The 26,680-nt window shown below is 30.5% G+C and overlaps 1 protein-coding gene across 1 annotated transcript; it reads left to right on the top strand.

The window, feature by feature from the left end:
• Nucleotides 1–1,139: 1,139 nt before the first annotated feature.
• Nucleotides 1,140–25,569, top strand: LOC143069206 (uncharacterized). The gene is made up of 8 exons (XM_076243722.1): nt 1,140–1,281; nt 5,861–8,103; nt 9,766–9,851; nt 10,753–10,876; nt 17,428–17,559; nt 18,928–18,985; nt 19,464–19,529; nt 20,806–25,569. The coding sequence occupies exons 2-8, from the start codon at nt 5,893–5,895 to the stop codon at nt 20,997–20,999; spliced, it is 2,871 nt and encodes a 956-aa protein (XP_076099837.1). The 5' UTR covers nt 1,140–1,281; nt 5,861–5,892; the 3' UTR covers nt 21,000–25,569.
• Nucleotides 25,570–26,680: the final 1,111 nt, after the last annotated feature.

Here is a 26,680-nt window from a genome sequence, read left to right as displayed (position 1 = left end):
TATTCATATTTTCATGCCATCAACGAAGTATTGACTCCAAAGTTGGATGACTATTTTCAATGACTATTTACTCAAACTTGAAATAAAAGACATTGCAGATAAAGTTCAGCCGCCTTTGTATCCTGATCCCTCCGGCAAAGTATTAGAATGATTTGGCTATTCACTTTAGCTCATAGAGCATTCAGTATTATAATTCTTTGCTATCAAATTTTCAGATCATAGTGTAAATCCATGGCCACAAAGTCGTTCGTTACCATCAGTCATCACTCCTGATGGATTACGAGCGCTTGATGTTACCTACAGTCCAGTATTCAGTGATCAGGAACTGACATGATTTAAAACATAAATAAACGTTGATAAATTTAGAAGAAACTATAAGAAAACCAATAGTGCAACTTCCTGAGTCAGATCAGGAACACATATATATTAAGATATACTGTTCCCATGTCAGATTTTATCTTAGTTGAATTCGGCTAGTACTCTCTGTGTTCCAACTAGTCATACAACACTCCTGACGTTTTAATTTAGTTATTATCCATGTGTTTCAAAATTTAAGTTTGAGCATGCCTGGTGAAGATAAACTAGAAAAGAATTTCGGACGCACGAAATTCATAAAGTGATGTCTTCATTTCAATAAGGTGTTAAAACAATTTGCTTATTTTAGAAACTCAATATTACTCCCAAAACACTAACAAAAGAAGAAATTCCTTCACTCTACTGGATACCCAAATTACAAAAGTGTCCATACAACCAACGTTATATTTCCTGAGTCTTCAAAATGCTCCACGAAACTCTACTTCCAAATCATTAACTTCTATATAATACCAGAGACATATATATATATATATAATACAATTGTATTATCATGTCTCTGGCTGAAATATCGAAAGATTTTTCTCATCATTTCTTGTGATTCTATCTGGCAGTCAACATTATGTCTTAATCTGTAATGTTTTGCAATGTTCAAAACCGCTCTATATAACTACCCAGTGTTTATGTTATTCAAAGAATTATGGTAGACGATAGTTGTCTCGTTGATTCGTTGTGATAGTTAGTGTTGTTTTCGAGTGCGTTGTAGTCTATTACCTTTTTAACTTTGTTTGTGTAAATAAGATGTTCTGTTTTTACCGGAAGTAAGCAAATAAATGGATTGTGGGGGAATAAAAAGTGTCAGAATATCTTTTTTGATGACAAACCACAACTGTTTCAAGCTGTTCTAGTGTTTTTGAGTCAGAAATTGGGACAGATACTATCTGATATAAGCACAGACATCAGTTTTCTGTAAGTGTGTGTCATTAAATGTTCAAAGACCTGAATTTTTATAGACTAAAAACGTAAATATATGTCATGCCACAGGTGTGTCGGAAATAACTTTTGCATACAAAAATACCTTATCTATGAAATATGGGACACGAAACATACAATATAACAACCTTTTCCTCAGTAGTAATAGGTGCTCCGACCGAAAATTTTCTACAATGTCGAGGAATATATTTGCCTGGGTTGGAGAAGATCCTCATTCAAATTGAATTATGGGTATTTCCCAATTTAATATGCTTTTATACCTAATTTTAATTTCCTCTTCCATTTGATTATTTTTTTATAATCCATGTGTCGTGTATTTGAACTTAGGTGTTCATCTGTCAAAATCAAGCATGACAAATTGACATCAAATTTTCTTACTACTGTTCATTAATACCACTTGTGATGTCAGACAAAGGAGACTAATGGCATCACATAAATGTAGAGTCATGGGTGGGTCTCATGCTATTTGGGTCTTAACATGATGCAGATTTGCCGATTTTTTATATGCGTGACACGTGAAATACAAATTATTGCAGTGTTCCAGCTACATGTAGGCCATTTTCAGAGGGCGCGGTGCCCGCCCTTTCCTGAGTGCCGCCCTGTGCCCTTTTTACAGTTTCCAGGGCGCCCTGCCTTTTTTGAAGATTGATTGTATATTATTTTGTTCCTATTGATATGATCTGCTAATTACTAAATTTTACCTGGCGAAAAGTTTATGACTTTGTTTACAACCCCAAGCTAATCAATATACAACTGGTGTCATAATCTGTTGTTATAGGTGATGCGTTTATCGGATGGGTCATTAATGATCATCAACATTAATTCATTCAAATAGAATCAGTCTTTGAAGAAATGTGCATACGACAACTGAGCACAATTTGCAATGTTTACCGTAGTTTTATGGAGAAAACGTAATGCCATAAAGTTGAAAACCACAAACAACTCATGGAAGACATCGTTTTACTTGTTCTCCGTGAAATTAATAGCAAATTCAGACGTATTTGTCATTAACTGCCTCATTTTTTATACGAATATAACAAAATCGGCTGCCATATTGTTGATCGTATTTACATATCTTCTAGGTACTGTTTATAATCCTACAAAGAAGGAGCACACCCGAATAAAGAAAGATAACTCAATCTGATTTTTTTCCTAGCATTGAGTAACCAACTAAACATATTCTAAAATATGTGTACATACTCCTTAGGTATTTTGAGTTATGGGAAAAGTTAAAGAGGGTCTTAGTAGAGTGTTGGTAGGGTCCAGGGTGCCTTGGTCATCTTTTTCTGTATTCTTTATTTTTAATACAAATTTTCACTGTTGCTATATCCTAACATTGTGCATTTACTAAGCACAGCTGTTTTGTGCTGTATTGCCATTAAGCATATGTACAGCAGAGGTAGAAAGGTAAAACTGGTAAAGTGTATCAGGCCATAGAAACAGAATGAAGCAGGACACCTTTCAAAACATGCTGCATATAAAGCTTAACTGTGCCAAGCAATGATTTAAAAACTGGTGTGACAAGCTGCTTGACAAGTTACAGCCTAAAAAGTAGAAAGATAGAGTTCTATATGGGCTAATGATGTAGTTCTTGTATAACCAGTGATTTCAACGATTAAACACAATGTTTGATTAATATCTTTATTAAAACATGCCCTTTTCATAATATCATATCATGAGTTAAATGCCCTTTTTATACGACCGCAAAATTTGAAAAATTTTTCGTCGTATATTGCTATCACGTTGGCGTCGTCGTCTGCGTCGTCGTCGTCGTCGTCCGAATACTTTTAGTTTTCGCACTCTAACTTTAGTAAAAGTGAATAGAAATCTATGAAATTTTAACACAAGGTTTATGACCACAAAAGGAAGGTTGGGATTGATTTTGGGAGTTTTAGTCCCAACATTTTAGGAATTAGGGGCCAAAAAGGGCCCAAATAAGCATTTTCTTGGTTTTCGCACTATAACTTTAGTTTAAGTAAATAGAAATCTATGAAATTTTGACATAAGGTTTATGACCACAAAAGAAAGGTTGGGATTAATTTTGGGAGTTTTGGTTCCAACAGTTTAGGAATTAGGGGCCAAAAAAGGGCCCAAATAAGCATTATTCTTGGTTTTCGCACAATAACTTTAGTTTAAGTAAATGGAAATCAATGAAATTTAAACACAATGTTTATGACCACAAAAGGAAGGTTGGTATTGATTTTGGGAGTTTAGGTCCCAACAGTTTAGGAATTAGGGGCCAAAAAGGGACCCAAATAAGCATTTTTTTTGGTTTTCGCACCATAACTTTAGTATAAGTAAATAGAAATCTATGAAATTTAAACACAAGGTTTATGACCATAAAAGGAAGGTTGGTATTGATTTTGGGAGTTTTGGTCCCAACAGTTTAGGAATAAAGGGCCCAAAGGGTCCAGATTTAAACTTTGTTTGATTTTATCAAAAATTGAATAATTGGGGTTCTTTGATATGCCGAATCTAACTGTGTATGTAGATTCTTAATTTTTGGTCCCGTTTTCAAATTGGTCTACATTAAGGTCCAAAGGGTCCAAAATTAAACTTAGTTTGATTTTAACAAAAATTGAATCCTTGGGGTTCTTTGATATGCTGAATCTAAAAATGTACTTAGATTTTTTATTATTGGCCCAGTTTTCAAGTTGGTCCAAATCGGGTCCAAAATTAAACTTTGTTTGATTTCATCAAAAATTGAATAAATGGGGTTCTTTAATATACCAAATCTAACTGTGTATGTAGATTCTTCATTTTTGGTCCTGTTTTCAAATTGGTCTACACTAAAGTCCAAAGGGTCCAAAATTTAACTTAGTCTGATTTTAACAAAAATTGAAATCTTGGGGTTCTTTGATATGCTGAATCCAAAAATGTACTTAGATTTTTTATTATGGGCCCAGTTTTCAAGTTGGTCCAAATCAGGATCTAAAATTATTATATTATGTATTGTGCAATAGCAAGTCTTTTCAATTGCACAGTATTGCGCAATGGCAAGAAATATCTAATTGCACAATATTGTGAAATAGCCAAATTTTTTTTAATTAGAGTTATCTTTCTTTGTCCAGAATAGTAAGCAAGAAATATCTAATTGCAAAATATTGTGCAATAGCAAGATTTTTTTTTAATTGGAGTTATCTTTCTTTGTCCAGAATCAACTTAAATCTTTGTTATATACAATATACAATGTATATTCACTTTTTACTACCAACTGATAAATTAAAATAATCTTTACCATTCAGTGATAACAAGCAGTTTTTTTACATCTTAATATTTTATGATGTATTTAAATGAGTAGTTATTGTTGCAAACTCCATTAGAAATTTTAATTGAGATTAGTTTTGGAATAAGGGAAAGGGGGATGTGATTAAAAAAATTGGGTTCAATTTTTCTCATTTGAAATTTCATAAATAAAAAAGAAAATTTCTTCAAACATTTTGTTGAGAGGATTAATATTCAACAGCATAGTGAATTGCTCTAAGAGAAAACAAAAATTTTAAGTTCATTAGAACACATTCATTCTGTGTCAGAAACCTATGCTGTGTCAACTATTTAATCACAATCCAAATTTAGAGCTGAATCCAGCTTGAATGTTGTGTCCATACTTGCCCCAACCGTTCAGGGTTCAACCTCTGCGGTCGTATAAAGCTGCGCCCTGCGGAGCATCTGGTTACGTGATGCCGGCTGACAAATTGGACCTCGTTATTTTAGTATTATAGAAATGCACACAATAATTTCAAAATTTACAGTACATGTACATTTGTACATGCATTAAATCCAAACAATTTTCTGTGGATGGGTGTGGATGGGTATAATGATATTTACTGTCATGGCACCAATGTTCATTAAATTTTTGGAGGCCTCTAATTTATTCACTTTAAACCACATGAACTACGTTAATATACATATCTATGTTTTAGTAAATAGATCATGGCTAGTTTTAATATTAACATGACAATCATGGTCAATGTTTCAACTTAAGCTTGTTTGCAAAACTTTTCACAATAAAACTTATCTATGTAAAATATCATTCTGAATATTATACAAATTTGATAATGTTATAAATATAATATATATACATATATATATATAGATTCCACCACTGCATCGAGTGTAATACGATATTTATCCACTCGAGACAGTTAAATTTTCAAATTTAAAACGTGAGGCTTGCCCGAGCGTTTTAAATATTTAAAATTTAACTGTCAAGAGTGGATAAATATCGTATTACACGAGATTTGGTGGTGGAATCTGTTTCTCTAATGATTTTCTAACACTATGCAGGCAAACTTATTCCTTCTTTTCTAATGATCTGCAAAAAGATGTGTTCTTTCTATGTGACGTCATCAGGCATGGTCGCCTTTTTTCATGCCTCCACATTAGGAAATTCAGAGGAAAGAAAGAAAATTTGACATCATAATTGGATTTTAACCAATGAAGTACCAAGATTAAACAAACCACACACTGATTTTTTTTTATACTATGGGTGCAGAAAGGGATAAATTGACGAAGAATTAGAGAAATATTTATATATATGTCCATTATTTTTTAGGACTGAAAGCTGTGAAGATTGATGGAACAAACATGTCAAACGTAATACCAATTGTTTCATCTTCCCCACCCCCTTTGGAGGATACAGGGGGTTTTGATGATTGGGGAGATGATGATGATTTTGGAGGGTTTATGGGAGCAGATCAGACTCCTAGTACCTGGAACAACTCTATCAGTACTGATAATACTAATACATGGAACAACTCAATTAATGAGGATAAGTCCACGACATTAGACGAAGTCAACGCAAACATTACAAATAAAATACCTCAAAATTTCACAAATGCAGACAAAATTGAAAATTGCAAAACAAAATCCAGTCCATTATCACTTAATTTAGATAAATCCTTGCCTTATGATAACATATCAAATGATGTGTCTAATGACCAACACACAGACTTAACAGAAAGTAAAACATCAGACACAATCAGTGGAAATTCAACAGGAGATTCAGGGTTGTTTGACGTATCTCCAGTTCCTATATCGGAAGACACAAAAAGCGATAATTCAGAAATTTCTACTGACCAAGAGACATTCCAAAACACACCAGACGACATTCCATCTGAAGAAACAACAATACAAAACAATGACTTAAAAACAAATTCCGAGAAAAATTCCAATCACGTTGGTCAAAATGATGATGGTGAAATTTCTTCAACGATACAAGTTTCTCAAAATGTTGAATCGGAGAAAGTTGAGAACGTTTGTGATGTGGATACCGAAAATAAAAAGGACACTGTTGTTGAAGAATCTATAGGTAGTTGTCAATTAGAAACAGATGAAATTAATGAAGAGAATGTACTCTCTAATTCGTGTAGTTCGCTGGACAATGACGGTGCAATTTCTAGTGATGAACTATGTTCTAGTCATGAAGAAAAACAATGCAGTATTGAGTATGCAGCTAGTCAGGAAATTGGTAACCAAAATGATGTTGAAAATCAGACAGATAATGTTGAAAATTCAGTGCAATCGTCGGATGAAAACTCTCTTGATGATAAGTTTGAAGTTTGTGAAGGCAAAGAAGATGAAAATGTTTCTGAAAATGATAATGTTAATACCAATTCCCCTGGTGAGACTGAAAAGATAAATGAGATTTTAGAGGATGAAAAAATTACAACTTGTGATGATTTGGAAGATTCTGGTGAAGAGTTTGCAGATTTTAGTATGGCAGAATGCAGAGAAAATCATTCTTCTGAAAATTTAGTGCAAAGTGATAAAGTAGAATTGGAAAATTCAGTTCAGGTCAACGATTCTGAAAACAATGAAAAGGTTATTTTGAGTTTGAAAAATAATGAAAATCAAGAAACCAATATTAAAGACCTGGAATTAAAAGATGAAGTGGAATTTGCAGAATTCGGTGGTACAAATGAAGACAGTGACAAAGATATTGAAAATGTCAGTTTGTCATCTGCAGATGAAAGTAAAGAAGTATCTGCAACAAATTTTGATTCTGTTCAAACAGAAGAAAAAGTTAATGAAATTATTAAAGATGTTTCAGATAAAAACATTTCAGATGAAGATGACTTTGCCGATTTTAGTTCTGCGCCAATAGGAACAGATAATGATGGTATTGAAAATTTAACTTCAGGTATAAAAAATGAATCTACTAAGTCTGACGATCAAAGTGCAGGCTCTGTAGACACAGAAGAATGTTCCAATAACTCAGGCTTGAAACCTATTGACAAAATTAAACAAGTTGAAATTTCAAATTCCACCATAGCCGATGTTGAAAAAGATAATTTTGCAAACTTTTCATCAACACAAAATGAAAATGAACAGCAAGAAGTTGATCAAACTAACTCAGAAAGAGATTTAAATGAAGACAATGAATGTGCTGATTTTATCTCAGCTGCAAAAGACAATGAATTTGCTGATTTTAGCTCAGCTGCAAAAGACGATGAATTTGCTGATTTTAGCTCAGCTGCAAAGGATGATGAATTTGCTGACTTTAGCTCAGCTTCAAAAGACAATGAATTTGCAGACTTTAGTTCTGCAGTGAAAGAAAATGATGATTCAGAATTTGGAAAGTTCAACAATTCAGAAGACAAGTTTGAAAGTGATGATGAGTTTGCAGACTTTAGCTCAGCCACAAAAGGTGATGAGTTCACTGACTTCAGTGCCACAGGATCACAGGAGCAAACATCTTCATTCCAAGCTAGTGACAAATCTGACTGGGCAACATTCCAACAAACAACTACACCAGAATCTTCAAACACACCTGTTGAATCCAGATCCTCTACAAAGGTGAGTTAAAAAAATGGTTTTATTTTGATACCAAGTACATGTACATGTACAAGACACACTTTACAGGGTTTAAAATTAGCTTGGTCAAACTTGTCAATAACCACTAAAACTTGGTGTGAGCTACTCAAATTTCTGTTTTTCTTGTATTTTGGCTATCAAAACTGTACATGTAGACTACATGTAAGATTATGCTAAAAATGATAAAAATAACCATTACAAATGCTCAGTGTATCACGGTCACAGATGGTGATTGCTGGTGATTACGAGTGATATATAACATTTTGATTTATAACCCTACAAGTTTTGTGAATTTGACACCTGCATTTCACTGAAAAAATGACTTTTAATTTACCAAATCAGGTTGCTGCTATAGAATGACAAATTTAAATTAAAATAATTGATGAGTGTGTTCATGATCAGTGTCCAATAAAAAAATCACCTTTTCTACAATTAAGTTATATTTCATATCAGAAACCTCTAAAACACCTATTGAATCATGCCAGCTTCCAAATCTAGGTATTAAACTTTGCTAGAGATGTTTGCCACAATTTTAGTACATGAAACAGACTACATTATACTGCTACCACACTTAAATTTTGTAGTAGAAGAAATATACAGTACCCTAATTTTTCATAGATTAGCATGATCATTTAAATGGCTTTTTAAAAATCATCTGTATTTTTACATGTACAAATGTACAGTGTTATGTGAAAGTGTACATGAATGCAATTGTTAAGTGAATTGGAATTTCCCTTTCCGTCAATCGACTCAAGTTTTTTGTTTCAAAACATTGAAAATAAATCAGTAGATTTTATTTGTAAATTTTCTATGAGAACCAAAGAAAACAGTATGTCTAGTCCAGAAACATGATTAAGTGCAGTAGTCTTACACCATACACATATATTAAAAATGTGGGAATGTTAATATTGTGAAAATTTCTTTTCAGAAAAACATGAAAATATCAGTAGTTATCTCTTTCATGTCAAACATAAAATCAATAAAAAAAAAGTTGTTTGTACATTGTAAATGCTGTGTAACATTTTGTAAAACATAAATATTTATCCCCAGTGAAAAAAAATAATCTTAAGCCCATTAATGGGACAAAGTAAACATGACAAGATGTTTCATGTACAAATACATGTGATATATACATGTTGTGTAAGTTTAAGACATCTCTCATTCTCCCTGTAGGTTAATTACAGAAAACATGTAAAGCTTTGTTCATGTTGTTCAAATAAAGATTCATGTTTTTTTTACAAATAATTAAAACCATTAATTATTATGTTAATGTACATTCAATGATAAAGATTATGATCAAATATTATTATGGTAAAATTATATCATTATGGGAATTGAGTCAGACCCCAAGACAATATTATTGGTTTGTGCTAAGCATGGTTCATATTCAGGTCTCAGTGGCATTATCTCAGTCTGATTAGTGATATGCTTTTGATAATGAAAATTTCTGATTTTTATACCTTGATTATGATAAGGGTTGATTTACATTATGTACATGTACTAAAAATGTATAGCTTCCTGAAAATTGCAATTAAACCCACAAACTGGAAATATACAGGATAACTGTCATTCAGGTTCATGTTCATGTTGCAACTGTGAAAGTTTTGAACTGACCATTCATTAATAAATTTATATATTTTGTAGAGAAATGTTGGCAGCTTGTTGTCAGGTTGTTTCGAGACCACTGCAGTAATATCTGAGGTTGCCACTGATTTAGATGTAGTTGTAGAGTAAGTACATGCTTAGATTACCAAGTGATTATATTAACCCTTTCCTCTATAATGACGCCTTTTGTGTGCTGTCTACTTTTGGTTACACTAAATACACATGAAAAAATTACTAAAACTCTTCAACCTCGTACAAAATGTAATATGAAGGTCAATGCAAGATAATTCCATTCTTAAGACTAAAGCTATATAAAAGACACACATTGTTATGTAATTGGTTTATAAGTAGATTGATTTATACATGTACTTGAATAATACAGTAGTTGAAGATGATTTTACTTACATGTATACAATACATCTAAGTGGGCAGCCCTCCAATCTCAAGAGTCTACTTTAAAGTTTTATTTCTAATCTCTGTTTTGCATAAAAAGATATTCCGTTATGATAGAAAAATTATACTGATTGTGTAAGACCCTTGTGGGAAGTGGAGGTCCTTAAAATCCTCCCTCATCATATAAAAATAGTAAGTTTATGGAGAACAGAAAGTGCAAGCTTGTAGTTTTGTTATAAGATCTATCTCCCCCCTCAACCTGTGAAAGCAGTTGTGAGTTTGTATATATACATGTATGCTATAGTTAGAGGAGGCAATGCTAGGTGGTGTTGTCATAGAAGTTAGAAATAAAAAGTACAGGTTCCAGCCCCCTCCTGGAGGAAGTTACATATCAGATCTACTCTAACATCGAAGGTTGATTTTCTAGGCACTTTTTATATATATGACCATATACAGTCTTCATGCTAAGCCACAGGCCCAACAGCCCAGGCTTGTAAAATTGCTCTCGGGCTTGTAAAAATTGTCTCTGCAGGCGAACAGAATCCTAACAAAAAAAATCCAAAAATTGAGATCAGGGCCTGTAAATTTTAAAGTTCATCGTAAAGACTGCCATATATATATTTTTTTTTACAGAGACAATAGTAACCAGTTATGGATGAAAATTCAGAAGATGGATAACTCTGGGCAGCTGAAATGGCCACAATGTTCTTGTAACAAAAATCTTTATGTCTCACTAAAGATTGATACTAAGAATATAGTAAGGAAACCCAAGCAATTTTAGAGGCTTTGTTTTATAGAAGTATAATTATTAATTTTCTAATTAAAATCTGATTCAGAAGATTTTTTTTTGTGGGCAATGAAAGTTATTGAAATATAAAAGATGAGTCAGATTTTACTTAGATTTTATCTAGTCACTTTTTGTGCTTTTTTTGTGTCGTTCACATTTTTTATTAACTTATGTTGAAAAAACCCATCTAGATCAAAGTAATGTGATTAATTCAATTATTTTGCCAATGTGCTTTCATATGTCATTCTTTATAAATTTTTGCTCAAAGCAGCATATTTATTAGTATTTGAATAATACTTTTGCAATGTTCTATACATTTTTGCTCAAAACAGCATATTTATTATCATTTAGTTTTTACTTTTGCATCGTTCTAAACGTATTTACTAATTCGTACTTAACCAGTTTTGTTTAAAAACCATTTTCAAACAGCTTGGATATATTATATTTTTGTAGATATGTATTATTTGGTGCATTTAACTATTTATTTTACTATTTTGTCAATAAAATTGTGGACATTAGGGTACCTGGCTATTAAAATTGGTGTAATGGATTGAAGTTCTATAATTTATTTATTTGATATTATACATAGTTTTATTGTATGTCACAAATTAAATTTATTTAGTGTCACAAATTTTAGTTTATTTATAGATTAAGTGTCACAAATTTTAGTTTATTTATAGATTAGTCTGCATCTTGATAATTTATTTATTCTATTTATAGAAATAAGATGTCTCATATTATCTAGTTTTAACCAGCTTGACTTGGTATTAAAATGATATTGAGGAAAAGTAAATTTTCTGAGTCAACTGCATATTTTGAACTGTAACAGAAATCATTTTATAAACACTTAGTAGCTTTAAAAGACTGGAGTTTCTGTTATAAAATTTTATATTTGTTCCTTTGAATTCGTTAAAAATTACTATATTAAAACTATAAAACAACTTTTCTTTAGAAAAAAAGTTTTTGTTGCTTTGATTACATGCACTACACATGTAGTAATTTGTGGTTAGATAAAATGAGACAACTATTTTGATTAGTTAAAATGCATGGAATTGCTTTGTATTGTTATAGATCTGTTTAGATGTATTATAATCAAAGATGTGTTGTTATGCCCCAGTTGGCACTGAAGGCCAGTATTTATAATTATACGCTATTGCAATAACCTGATGAACTAGATTACTTTCTTATCTGAAACCTATTGATTACCAGGTCACAATCGTCTGGTTATGAACATTACATTTTCAATTTCGCATTACCTAACCATCCAGTCATAAATGAAAAGAATTTACATGTGAAGTTAACCAAATCATGAAAAAAACTTTACTTTCACATTTTGTGATTCATTTGTAATTTATAACTTTTGTATTGTGAAAGAAAGCCCTATCCACCTTCAAATAGAGTTTTCATTTTTACTGGATAAGAATAATTTGACATCTTAAATTTGTTTTATTATTTAAACAAATCCTACAAAGTATAGGAGAAAATTCATTTAAAAATTATGATCGCTGAATTATATTGATGACTGCTTATCAAACACACCTCTCCCCAATTAATTGAAAAATAAAATTTACAAAAGAATTCAGATAAATTCTGTAACGTTGTGTCATTTTGTTATGATGAGCTGTGTTCAGGATAAAGTAATAATTAATGAATGACTGTAATATTTTTTCTGTCTGTGAAGAAATAACATAAAAAAAATGGTGCACACTGAATAAAGCCTGTAGGGGGTTTTTTAACAGTGTGCACCACATTTTTTATGTTATTGCGAATAGACAGAAAAAATATTACAGTCATTTCTTATAGTTTAATTCTAAATTCCATTTTAAACCGTAAAAAAACCATGAAAAAACGTTGATGACGTCACGGTCACATGTCTAAATTATGTCTATGGGCTCATAACAAAATAACGTCAGCCAATCAGAAGACGTGTGACATCCAAAATTAAATTATTGTAAATTATACTCAATAAGATTTATAGACCTCAACATACTCAAGCACGCCCACCTAATTTTTCTTTTATAATTTTTTCCAAAACCAGATCAAAGGCCTATTGGTTTGGAGGAATAGAGAATTTTTGAAAATTTAAGAAAAATCATGTATCTGATTTATTATGTATTTTTGATCTCACTTAAAAAAATTTTGATCTCCCTACCATAATTATACCGATTATTGCCCCTTTTTTTTAACAAAATATTTTTTCGATAGGATCATTCAAGTTATAAATATAATCTTAAAGTATCAAAAAGAATAAGTTTGCTTTCAATTTCAAAAAGCCTGATAATGTTGGCAGGCATCATGTGAGGAAAAGTTTGGTATCTATTTTGCTTAATCACTTTTTTCACCATTTTTCAAATTTAGGACCTAAGTATTGTCAAAAGACTATAAATCATTTTTAATCATCTCGGGCTTCTGTTTTCAACTGTGATCCTTTAGTTTCTCAGTAAGTTTGCACACCCATTGAAGCTATGCATCTCCCATCATGGAGTTGTTGAAAGAATCCTTATATTTCAATATATATTTTGTACTTAAATTTTCGTTATAGACAACTTTCCATTGTATAAAAAACATACTGCACAAACATTTGAGTCTAAAGTCTAAACACAGTCACTTTTAACAATCATGATTGTCATCTAAAATTGTGTTCTTGTAGAGAAATATCTAGTCAGTGTGAAATAGTTGAAATTGCTACCTGTTTAAGTTAGTTATTTTATATGGTTATGTCTGTCTCTACTGTGAAGTGCCACTCTGTCAGAAATTGTGTGTAATGCTGCTAGTAAAATTTGACATGGAATTGAGCATAAGAACACAACAAAAGATCTTCTGATAAGTGTGAGCATTCAAATACTTCCGAAATCTAGTGATAGAGTAAGCATAAGAACACATTTGATTTTTTTTTATTAGTGTTAGTATTCTGATATTTTACAAAATCCAGTGTCAGTGTGATTATAAGAAACATATCAGAAAGTTGGAAAAGTAGGAACATATCAGAAAAGTGTGAATAGTATAAACATATCAGAAAAGTTTGAATAATAGGAACATATCAGAAATGTTTGAGTTTGTAGTAGGAACATATCAGAACATTTAGAAACATTGTAAGTAGGAAGAACATCTAGGAATCTAGAAACAGTGAGAGCAATAAAAAAACAGAAATGTGCTGAAAGATAAGCATTTGAACACATTAGAAAATCTACTGATAGTTTGAGCATTTAAAATCTCTGATAATTTGAGCATTTGAACACAATTGAAAATCTATTTAAAGTGTGAGCATTAGAACACATCAGAAAATCTACTGATAGTATTCGCGCCAGAAACATATGAGAAAGTAGTATGAGAGCAAGAAACATCAGAAAAAATAGTATGAGCACATGAAACGTATCAGAAAGTAGTATGAGTGCAAGAAACATATAAAAAAATAGTATGAGAAATGTATCAGTAATTAGTAGATAGTGTGAGCATGAGAAAAATCTATTAAATAAATAGTGTGAGCATGAGAACACATAGGAACATTTACCGATAGTTTGAAAGAGTGTTAGTAAGTTAATGTAAGGAATAAAAAAATAGTGAATGTTAAGGTGTAAATAACACAATCCACTGACATGTTGAGCATTAGGAACACATTTGTTAATGATTTTAATAAATAAGAATTCAAAAATTTAGTAACAGTGTAAGCGTACACGGAACAAGAATGTTTCCTTATAACTAAATTTTTATTGTGGAAAATGAAGGTATATTAAATCAATTCTTGGTAAAAGACAGTTAATTAGCATATTCTGTGATACAATTATCATTCATTGATGAAGTTATGTAGCTTGTCTTGCTATTATGTTTAAAAAAAGAAAAATATTCAAGAATTTCAATGCGTGAATATGTACATGATATGTACTTGAACCTTTTTTGTACAAATCTGATTTATATAAGTAGAAAAATCAGGGTTGCACAACTCTTTGAATGAATGCATGAAGATGATTTTATACTTGGAGCAAAACTTAAATTGTTCAATATGAATAATTAAAACACTTAATGTTTTTTATCGGTAACGATAAATTCAGATGTTAGTTTGTGCATTTATTAATTATACCATTGTTTATAAACAGAGGAAAAATTAATGAGAAATTCTTATTTATAGGATATTTATATCCTGTTGCATTTTTTACAGTAATAAATCAATAAACCAATTTTTTGAGACGTTTAGGCCCTTGGTCATTGAAAAGATGTTATAAAACATACCAAAACAAATCTGAATTTACAGCATTTATTGATTTTGTTGTTATATTTTTGAAATGGCATTTGTCTTTAATATTAAAGAAATAATCAAAACCAGTTTTATTCTTTTATTTTTTAATCTCAGTCCAGATTCTCCATTGCTCTTTACTTCCATAAAATAATATCATCTTCATGGATTAAGAGATAGAATTGTTTGTCCTTTCTGAATGTATTTACTGTATGAAAATGTCCAAGAAGCATTACAGCATAAGCAATACGTGTGTTAACACACTTTTCTGAATTCATCGTTTGAAATTTATCCAGAACTATTTACAAATGTTTTGGCATTTAAATCAAAATTTCCAGGATGAACAGTCTTTTCTCTAGGGGTCATCCATAATTGTCAACCATTTTCCAAAGTGTACTAAACATAACTTGGGGGAGGGGGTTAAAAAATCAACATTTTTACCGTACGCTTTTTTAGCTCACCTTTCCAAAAGGAAATGTGAGCTTTTGCCATCACTTGGCGTCCGTCGTCGTCCGTCCGTCCGTCGTCGTCGTCCGTCGTAAACTATTTCAAAGATCTTCTCCTCTGAAACTACTGAACCAATTCAAACCAAACTTCATCTGATTGATTCCTAGGGTATCTAGAATAAAGTTTGTGTTTTAATTCCCATTTCATCAAAAAACATTGCCGCCATGGCTAAAAATAGAACATAGGGGTAAAATGCAGTTTTTAGCTTATAACTCAAAAACCAAAGCATTTAGAGCAAATCTGACATGGGGTAAAATTGTTTATCAGATCAAGATCTATCTGCCCTGAAATTTTCAGATGAGTCGGACAACCCGTTGTTGGGTTGCCGCCCCTGAATTGGTAATTTTAAGGAAATTTTGCTGTTTTTGGTTATTATCTTGAATATTATTATAGATGTAGATAAACTACAAACAGCAATAATGTAATACTTGGGGTATACAATGTTTTTTTATACTTTCATCATAAATTATATTATGAACACGAGACAAACGAGACATTTCAGTGTGTCCACTCTTGTTTTTGCTTTTGAAGAAGATATGACAGAATCCAAGAACCATTTATATAAATTGAAAACCCAAAATAATCATTGATGGAAGATTTAAGCAAAAAATTTAAGGTGAGCGATTCAGGCTCTTGAGAGCCTCTTGTTTTTATTTCCGGATTTTTTTTCGTTTCCGCATTATTACAGCAATGAAGCCATTTATCATCTATACATTTGAAAATAATGTGAAATTGTACATTAACAAAACAACAAAATGGTATCTTTATACTCTTTATTCTGACGAAACACAAGCATCACAGATAGATGTCATCAAATAAAACAATCAGATATGTTTCAGTTTTTTTTCAATGCAAATTTCTATATTAAACTAAACTATAATAGACAAGATCTTCTTTTTATTAAGAATGATTGATTCTTGTCTTGAAATCTGAAAATGGTTGATGTACACTTTTTGAGGGAGGGTGGGTGGTCTGAAAAAGTGTATGTTTTGTACACTTTGGAAAATGGTTGACAATTATGGATGACCCCAAAGTTGGGCTAACCTGAATTGCATCTTATGAGTTCAATATATGACAATTTTGGCATTGCTTTTACATAAATTAGAATAGGGTTGAAAGAATATGTGTTGATAAATATATGGTTTATGCTTTAAAGTCAGGTGAAACTGTTGTAAAAAACCCAACCAGTGTTACAGGATATGAAGTTCAATGAAAGAGATTTACAAAAATTTGACACATTTTATTTGCATGTCCTAACTACAAAATTCTACAGTAATGTCTTTATTTTGAATTTGATATCGAAATTTTCTCTGTTCAGTTGTGTCAAAATTCAGACAACTCTTCATGTTGGATCTACCCTTTATAATGAGAGTTATATGGTGCCACAATACCCAATGTCTGTGCAGATATTTTTTCAATGTTATTTCTTGTGAAAAAATGCTGTCCATATTTCTGTTTTTTTGTGTTTAGGAATTTTTACTGGAATTGTACTCAATTAGAATATATATGGCTTAATAGAGAATTAAATTCTATCAGTACATGATCCATTAAAGACCTAAGTTCCAACACTTTACGATCTAATTCAGACCTCTATTCTTAAATTCTTTGAAAATCAAGATATTAAAACTTCTTAATTGAAACTATAAATCTAAAGATTTAGGGCCAAATTAAAACTCCCTAGAAGTAAAGATTTTACGCATAACATATTTAAAGTTTTAGATGGTTAGCTTTGATTTGAATACTGAATTTATCAACACCTCTGATATGAGATTTTCTTTCATAGTTATTTGGTCAAAAGAAGCCCACAGTACCAATCTATGCTTCCAACATGACTTTACTAGAACCTACAAAAGGAGCACCAACATTAATACCAGAGGTTCCTCTTGTGGACACAAATAAAGAAGTGGAGGTTAAGGTAAATCTACTCATTTTCAAATTACAAAAAAGACCAAGCAGAGGTTAAGATTATGATACTTCAGAACTCTTTGCCATACATGTATCATGTGACCATTTTTTAATGGTAAAGGAAACAACAGAGAACCAGTACCTTTGGCAGGAAAACTTGCAATCACAGTCTTTTAAAATCTTGCCATGAGGCCTGCATTAAAGACGTGGGACAGCAACAAAACAACACAAATAAAAAACAAAAAGATAAACCACTGAAAAAAAAAATGTACGGTCATGGTTTCGGTCAAAAACCTGAATTATATTGATAAACTGTCAAAAAAAATAATTGTTACTTGGATTTTAAAAAGTTCTAAACAATAAGTCCTTTGTAGAGTAGTATTCCATGTAGTCTAAGAATATTTTCAATTATTAAGATCCAGTGGATCAAAATAAATTCGTACATATTTGGTCCTGTTGTCATTAATGAGATCATAAACAAGATATTTTTGTACAAACTAGTTAAATTTTCATTTATATATGGAACTACAAATCAAATTAATCTGTCAACTTCATGATTGAGTCGTTTGTTAACAAATATGATCACATGCATCCTGTATTTCAGTTTTGTGATAAGGAGTTTGTTAGTTATTTACTTGTGTTCAGTGTATTACCCTAAGCACTTGTTTCCTCCACAAATAAAAGTGACATGAATTTGTTCAAAGAATATAAAAATGACAATCAACCCTCCAAGTAAATAATTTATGGAAATCCTCTCTCTGTACAGAATCTGAGTTTTGTTTATTCTTCTCAACATTTTGTACTTTACCCAATTTAAGCAGCTCAAAGGATACTTTGGACATACAGTCTAAGGTCAAAAGTATTGAACTATCAGAATTTCCTATTTCTTCTTAAAAAAGACTCATTATAAGAATAAAAAAATTCTACTGAAGTTATTTCTTGTCATAATTGAATGAAATATTTTCATTTAATACAAAATTTCATAGAAATTTATATTTTTAGGGAAATCACTCTTTAAAGACAAATACTGTAAATTCAGAAATTTATGCGTGCATTTATGATTGCGATTTTGTCATTATAGAGTAATATGTGATTTTTATTTTTGCGATATTGATAAAATCCTATTAAAGTTATATACTGAATTTCAAAATGCGAGTTTAAATTATTGCGATTATAACCCTGTCGCAATTTTCACAATAATAAAAACATCGCAATTATTTCTGAATTTACAGTATGCATTTCTGCAGGAGAAACATCATATGGCTAATAGGAAAAAAATACGATTAATTCCAATATTTGTATACAAAAAATTTATTTCTCAGTAATGGCATGTTATAGAAATATTCCATCACCATTTATTATTTTTTTTAATTTGCAGGATTTGCCACCAGTTCAGTTTGATTGGACGTCTAGCGGCTTAACCAATCCTCTAGAAGGTAAGACATAAGGGTCACATTATTAAAGTAAAAGTTCATCTTAAATTTCTCAGTTTTTTATAGGATGACATACTTATTGGCAAATTAAATATTCTCTGAATCACCTAACTTTGAAAAAAAAAGAGGCAAAAGGAAAATCAATCAAAACTCAGAAGTCACAAAGAGACAAACAAAATCATGGCACAAAAAAGACTAAAAAAAACTTGGAAAGAGACAACAGTTTCAAAATCACTATCTAAAAAACTTGAAAACTGAGCAACTCTAACTTAAACAAAAAGCAGGGTAATATATATCAGGTGCTGCAGAAGGGGAATCATATATCTTGCTCCACATGTGAAATCCTTCATGAAGCTCATGCCATAGTATTTACAAATTATGTGTTGAAGTGAAAACAAAAACAGTAATATTTCACGTTTGTTGTTAACTGATACATTAATTTAGTGTACAATTGTGTACATGTTTTTAATTATCTTTTCAGTAAACAATAAACATCAGCATCTTGATTTCCTCAATATAGATGATTCTGAACTTACAGCCAAAAAAGGTATGTACGTCTGTTAAATACAAGCAGTTACTATACACCATTGAAATTTATCATCTGATAAAAGTCAGAGACTTTAAAACAAGACAGCAAGTAACCTTAAGCAAAGCATTTCTATTGCTTTTGATAGATTTACAGATGCTCTGTAGAACTGAAATAATATTTATTTGCAGCGTCAACATTTTCAGAAAAAATAAATGTATTCATGCTTTAAAAATTATAATTAAATCCTTTTCCTTCTAATGAAATGGGGCAAATGACAAGGATTTTTTACAACAAATTTGAAACAATACCTTTACATATAAGAACGAAGAGAGTTGTTTCTGAGGAAGGAGAAAATACATTTAAATTGCTTATAGTATTTTTTTATGTATTTCCCTTATTGGGATGACTTTTACTGGATGCTGCTGCTGTGCTTTATACCAACTTTTACAAACCATAGTGTGAATAATCAGTCAGAATCTGTGTCATGTGTTATTTTTTTGGGGATAACTTTGCATCATGATTGTTTATCAAATAGTTAAGAAATACTTGCAAAATGAAAAGTATTGGATAGATGTCTTAAAATTTCTGAAACTGAAATTTATGTGCCAAAGAGAATATTTCTTAATTTTTATTTAAATCTGTATTAGACAAATGGGATTGGGGTAACTATTATATGTTGTTTCCTTTTCAAATGTTGTAGTTTAATTACAGGTATCTGTTCATTTATAGATACAATTTATGTATTTCCCACAGTTTAGTATAGACTTTTAATGTTTAAAATAAGTTGATATGATTATTTTTGGTTTTATGTTTCTTCAACAGAAAGTTCATCCTTATCACTTGAAAATTTCAGGGTTTAGTTTTATCAAATGCCTTCCATAAATGTTGTCTTCTTAGAACAGTTGTAATGTTTGTTTTTGTCTGTAATATGTAGTTATATTTGTGCTTGTTTAGTAAGTTCTGTAAAAAAAAATCTAAAATGCTACATTATAAATGAGTGATTCATAAGCAGGAATAATAGAAGATATGAGGTATATGTGATAAAAACTGCAACCCAAAGACACAAATTACTGAAAGACACCTAGATGGCAGCATAGTCTTCGACAATGGTCAACTGTTTCCAGTTATATACATTATGTCAAACCCTAGATTATTTTAAGTCTAAAAAAGCATTGAATTACACTAAAAACTATCAAATATTTGTTTGCTATGAATATTGTTTGTCCTTTTGGTATCTAACATCTCTTTTGATACAGAAAATTCAGAAATAAATAATTATTTTTATCTTTTCCAGCTTTTGATGCAGATTTGATACATGGACAAAAACCAGCAATGCAACCATTACAGAATATTCTTGCCAATTTGAAAGTGACTAAGAAAACAAGACTGGAAGATCTTAGTAATGAAGCTGGTCGAGTTATAAGTCACCTTCCAAACTTATCGTTTATGAAAGCTAAAGTTTTAATGTTTCCACTCAAAACAGAATGACATGTGACACGGAAGTGTCAACAGAAAGCTATAATGTGATAAACAGTGCTTGTTTGTTTTACTGCCAATCTTATCATTTTTCTTCGCAGAAAGACTATTTTATAAATAACTAGAAATATAATCTAGCTTACAATGAATGTAATTTGGGGTAAATTGATGTCTTATGTTTTCTATACACAACAAGTCATTTGAAAACAGTAAATTTTTTTTTCCAAATTTCACCAATTATAAGCTTGGTTTTAATGAGGGCCCTCATGGGGTTTTTGATTATGTGATTACTTGGCCGTTTTTTTAATGATTATTTGATTATTAAGCCAAATATTTCATGATTATTTGATTACCTAGGACTGTATTTTTAGTTTATGATTATTTGATTACTAAAGATAAGCAAATATTTAATGATTATGTGATTATATTGGCAAAAAAATGGTGATTATGTGATTACTAGGAACCCCCCATGAGGGGCCTCTTTAATGTCTTTAATTGCACTCAATTGACTGAGTACCAGATTGTCCTATCTAAAGGCAGGCAACTTAATTGAAATTTTTTATACCAGAAAGTCAAAAGACAGTAATATGAAAATAGTTTACCGGTATTTGTCACTATCCTTGTAAATTGCTATTTGTTTTAAAATAAGTGTAGATTCAGAAATATTTTAATTCAAATAATGCTAACACAATTAAAAATGGGATATTTTAAATTTTTGGCAAACAATTAATGTCAAAATTTTGGCAATAATTTTTGAATTTACAATAATGATTTCTGTGCACATTTCTTTTGCCACTCACTTCACATAATTTGTTATTGGTCCATACACTGGCTTTTGAGCAGATAAGCACTGGAATGAAAAAAATAATTTAAGAATATATATTAATGAAAAAAAATGTTGTACTAATTGTATCGATATGATTCCAATATATGTATATATATATTTCTGAGAAATGTTTTTAAATTTCAATATCATTATTAACAAACATGTGTAGTTATATGTTTTTGACATAAACTCAATTCCAGCCATTTGTTATTGTCATTTTGTTTTAATATGTGTATTAAGACACAAACTTGAGAATTTAAACCTTACAATTAAATATCATACTTGGGAGAATTTAAATTGGTAGAGAAAAATTGGTGCAAATTGTTAAAATGTCTGGTGTATATTATGTATTTTGTGTTCATTTGTGTATTTTGTTATTTGTTGTTTACACCTGTTTAAAGTTGTGTAATTAATTTGTCATGCAGAAAATATGGATTATTACTAATATGGGACATCATTATTTGTCAACAATAGTGTGCAACCTTTTTGGCTCACCCGGCCAACCAACCAAGATGGCTGCCATGGCTAAGAATAGAACATAGGGGGAAAATGTGGATTTTGACTTTTAACTCTGAAACCAAAGCATTTAGAGCAAATCTGTAGAAGAGTAAAATTGTTTATCATGTCAAGATCTATCTGCCCTGAAATTATCAGACAAATTGGACAACCCGTTGATGGGTTGCTGCCCCCGAATTAGTATCTTGAATATTATTATAGATAGAGATAAACTGTGAATAGCAATAATGTTCAGCAAAATAATATCTACAAATAAGTCAACATGACCAAAATTGTCAAATGACCCCTTAAGGAGTTATTGGCCTTTACAGTCAATTTTTAACAATTTTCATAACTTGAACAATTTTCATAAATTTTTGTAAATTTTTAGAAAATAATTTTCACTGTAATTATTGGGCCAAGTTTATTATAGATAGAGATATTTGTAGCAACAAGAATGTTCAGTAAAGTAAGATCTACAAACACATCACCATCACCAAAACACAATTTTTTTCATGGATTTATATGGGTCCAATGTTTAATATGCACACAGACCATGGTGAGCGACACAGGCTCTTGAGAGCCTCTAGTTTTTTTAATTACACAAAATAAACATATTTAATCATAACAAATATTCGCCAATAAATTTGCTTTAAAATTTATTTTGCATGAGAGAGCTAATCTAATAGTAAACTCATTTAAAAAAAAAAGTAATTTTTGTTTGCTATAAAGTTTGTTTGTAACAGGAACTTATGATGTTTTATTTAGTCATTCAGTGAAAAGTTATATGATAAAATCATGATTAATCATTTTAAAAAGCTGCATTCCTGGATTCTTGCTCAGATGTTGATCTCAGAGGAACTATTACATATTATCCACCAATACTGTTTTCATATATAAAATACTTACTTCATTTAGTATAGAGACTTAGGTTTGAGGGAATATATTTCTGTTTGATTCATCAGAACTGATTTCTACAGAATAATTTAAGATTGTAAGTGTTGTGTTATTTGAAATTGCCAAATTTTAATTTTTTGGGGGGTTTAAAATTTTTCATTAAATGAGAGAAAATTGAACAACAGCTTTGTTCATTACACTAAAAGTGTAAGCATCATAGTTCTGAATTACATTTTCATGAACAAACTTTATAGATGAGTATTTTCTACACAAAAAAAATTTTTTATCATGTTTTTTACTTGATTTAAGATCTACAAATTATGCTTTAAATTTATTTCTTGTTTTTTGTTCTTTCGAAACATTTTAAATTAAATAAAAGTATGAAAAAACATGGTGAATAATAAGAATTTTTAATGAATTTGTTGATAACTAAATTTTTGGAATGCAATAGTTATTCCCCTTGAGTGGTCTGCAACATTTTTTTTTCTTTTTGTATAGAAAGTATTAGTTTAGCTTTTAATGTCAATGATGTATAAACTGTTGTAGTAATAATTTATTCATGGCAATTTTAGTGTCACAAAACTTCAATGTCTCGGGTTCACTGAAATCATTTCTTCATCAATTTATTGTCTATAAAATGTACAAATAATGTAAAATGGTTCTAATCTTAGAGTTAAAATTTCACGATTTCTTGAGCAAAATATGTTAATTTTCCTATTTATCTTGCTCCTAATTATAATCTTCCCTAGATACAAAACTCATGAGGCGGGATATTTTTTACAATTCTATTTTTAAATTTGAATTAACAAAAATAAATTCTTTGCAAAAATTTCCCACTTTACAATACTTGTGTCTTAGAAAAAGTATCTTTGTAATTCTGGTTAGTGTGGTCATGTACTTAGGCTGCCCTTTTTTCAGAAATTTAGCTTTATAGAGTCATTGGTTTCACTTATCAAATTTCTATTATGTTTAAATCAAAATTTCTTCATTGTATAACTCATTATTTTAAGGTATGAAAATTCATTCTTATAATGATGTGCTTATATTCTTGAATTGGTTTCTAGTGGTGTCGTCTGCAAGAGAGGGGTAATATCCAGGAAGTATATATAGACTGAATCAAGCAAGTGCTAGACATATTGTATATGTATTTATTTATGCATGCTTCATTTTTAATGATCTCAAAAGTATTTTTTGGGCAGTTCCAGAATAGTTTTTCTTGAATAGAAATTGGTAGATTTTAAGGGTATCACTCATGACATGAAACATCAATTATAAAGTCTTAATTTAGTTGAATTGAATTGAGTAGAACTGAAAAATTAAAAAAAATGAAGGGTTGCTTATGTTAGATAATAAAAATTATTGATTGGGAAAGAGGGACTGGAAATTTTACAAGAAAAGTTATTTAAGATGGAAACCTTGTGTGTTTGGCTTATAGAGCTGACTCAAATCAAGGACTTTAAAAAAAATTTTTTGGTGTTTTTCCAACAAGAAATCCAACATTTAGGAGTAAAACAAATGTCCAGGTAGATTGAAAAGTTTCCCTGCATTCACTTGCTTCTTGTAAAATTTCCCTCAATTTGTTACAAATTTGTCAATCGTTAACATTTTTGATTTACTGTGGATTGATTTAATTTTGTTGATATTTTTGTGGAATGATTAAAAAAAATGTATTTTCATGGATATGTGATTTCATGCTTTTGCCAAAACTTCATTCAAACCAAAGAAAACTTGTTCTTCTTGATTTATTAAATTTGAGGTTTACCAATACCCACGAAATCCCAGAAAATTATTTCCAACAAATAGTAATGAATTCACAGTAATCAACATTCTCCCCATTCAACTCGGATGTTTCAGAGGGTGTAGTCTAATAATGACATTTTGTTTTCTATTATAATCATGAGAACTCAAAACAGATCTGTAAATTTTGAAGGTTGTGGATGCTTGCATTATCAGTTATATTGCATATCTAGTTCTTCTACTTTTCATTATACACCATTTATATTTTAAGTGATGAGTATATTATTGATTTGTTTATGTGAATATTTTTGCTGCTTGTATTTAGCTTTGATCTACTAATTACAGAGGCATTAATTTTAGTAATAGCAATTACTCTTCTGAAAGAGAACACTGCTCCTGAAAACATCCTTTAATTTTGTTATGCATTTGTGGAAATATTATATAAAAGCATGTTATATATAATTCTTTGGAAACTTAGTTTCACTATGAATATATTATTCTGTAAAACAGCACCTGGCATATACTGTGCATATATTTATTTTCATAGTTACAAAATGATTAAGGATAGTGAATTGATTTCAAGGTTCTAAACAATTCTATGTTCAACCTATAGGCAGTTTTCAGTTTGTTGCAGTGGCGGATCCAGGGGGGGGGGTTCCGGGGGTGCGCACCCCCCCTTTATTTTTGCCGATCAATGCATTTGTATCGGGACATATGTTTTGCACCCCCCCTTTGCCCTGGGTGCCCTGGGTTAGCACCCCCCCTTTCGAAAATTCCTGCATCCGCCCCTGTGTTGCACTCTTTAATATGTACATTGTTCATCCATACCCAAGTTAGTATCCTATGAATAATAATGAATTCTACAGTACAAACTAATTTTGTCAAAAGAAATAATATATAACTTATCTTTTAAGAAGACAAGCTTACCTACCCATGATATATAATTTCTTTGATCTTAGATAAACTTCTTATTTTATTTACACTTATTTCCCAGGAGATGAATTATCATAAAAACTAATTAGAATCAGTTTGTTTTGCCTGCACTTGTCTACTTTAATTACCCTTAGGAACACAAATGCAGCTTTCTTCCGATTAAAGTGCACAAAACAAAATTTGCTCAGTTGATAAAAACTGGAACACTATAAAAAAAAAAAAAAGTTGGTAAATTATAGTAGGACCTGAGGTTGCTAATGCACTTTTATCTTATTTACATTAAAATGGCAGAGAATGATTATAATAAATAAACTATGGATAACACATTAATCTCCTGTTTCTGAAATGCATTGAAAACAAAAAAGAAATGGACAGCCAGTATGATAGATCCTACCAGACTTGCTAGCAATAGTTTATTTTGTTAGAAATTTTATATTTTCTGTGAAATCTAATCACCAAAAATAAATATTTATAAAAAAATTTCTAAATGACAAATTTAGGACTCAAGTTTTATTGGATAATAATGACAAATTTAAGACTCAAGTTTTATTTGATAATTATTAATGAACATCAGTTAAACAAATATCAATCCCTTTAAATAGAAACGTCCTTAAGTTTGATGGTATAAATAGAGTCACTTACAGCATTTCATATAAGTTTTGTTTCTCCAGCTTGGAAAGTTTCTCTTTTTCACTATTATTACTTTTTTGACAAGGAATCTTAAGACTTTTAAATACTATTGATTTCATGGGTACCAATCTTTGGGGATTGAGGAAAACTTACATTTTCATAGATCTTTACTTTT

Source organism: Mytilus galloprovincialis, chromosome 3 (assembly GCF_965363235.1).
Source record: "Mytilus galloprovincialis chromosome 3, xbMytGall1.hap1.1, whole genome shotgun sequence".
Taxonomy (NCBI): domain Eukaryota; kingdom Metazoa; phylum Mollusca; class Bivalvia; order Mytilida; family Mytilidae; genus Mytilus; species Mytilus galloprovincialis.
This window is presented reverse-complemented; position numbering and strand designations above follow the sequence as displayed.

What these genes read in the sequence shown, in the direction of transcription:
- LOC143069206 (XM_076243722.1), top strand. Translation starts at nt 5,893, where the DNA reads ATGTCAAACGTAATACCAATTGTTTCATCTTCCCCACCCCCTTTGGAG. An exon ending in AATCCAGATCCTCTACAAAG is followed by an intron (nt 8,104 to 9,765) that starts GTGAGTTAAAAA and finishes TATATTTTGTAG; the next exon opens with AGAAATGTTGGCAGCTTGTT. An exon ending in TGAACTTACAGCCAAAAAAG is followed by an intron (nt 19,530 to 20,805) that starts GTATGTACGTCT and finishes TATCTTTTCCAG; the next exon opens with CTTTTGATGCAGATTTGATA.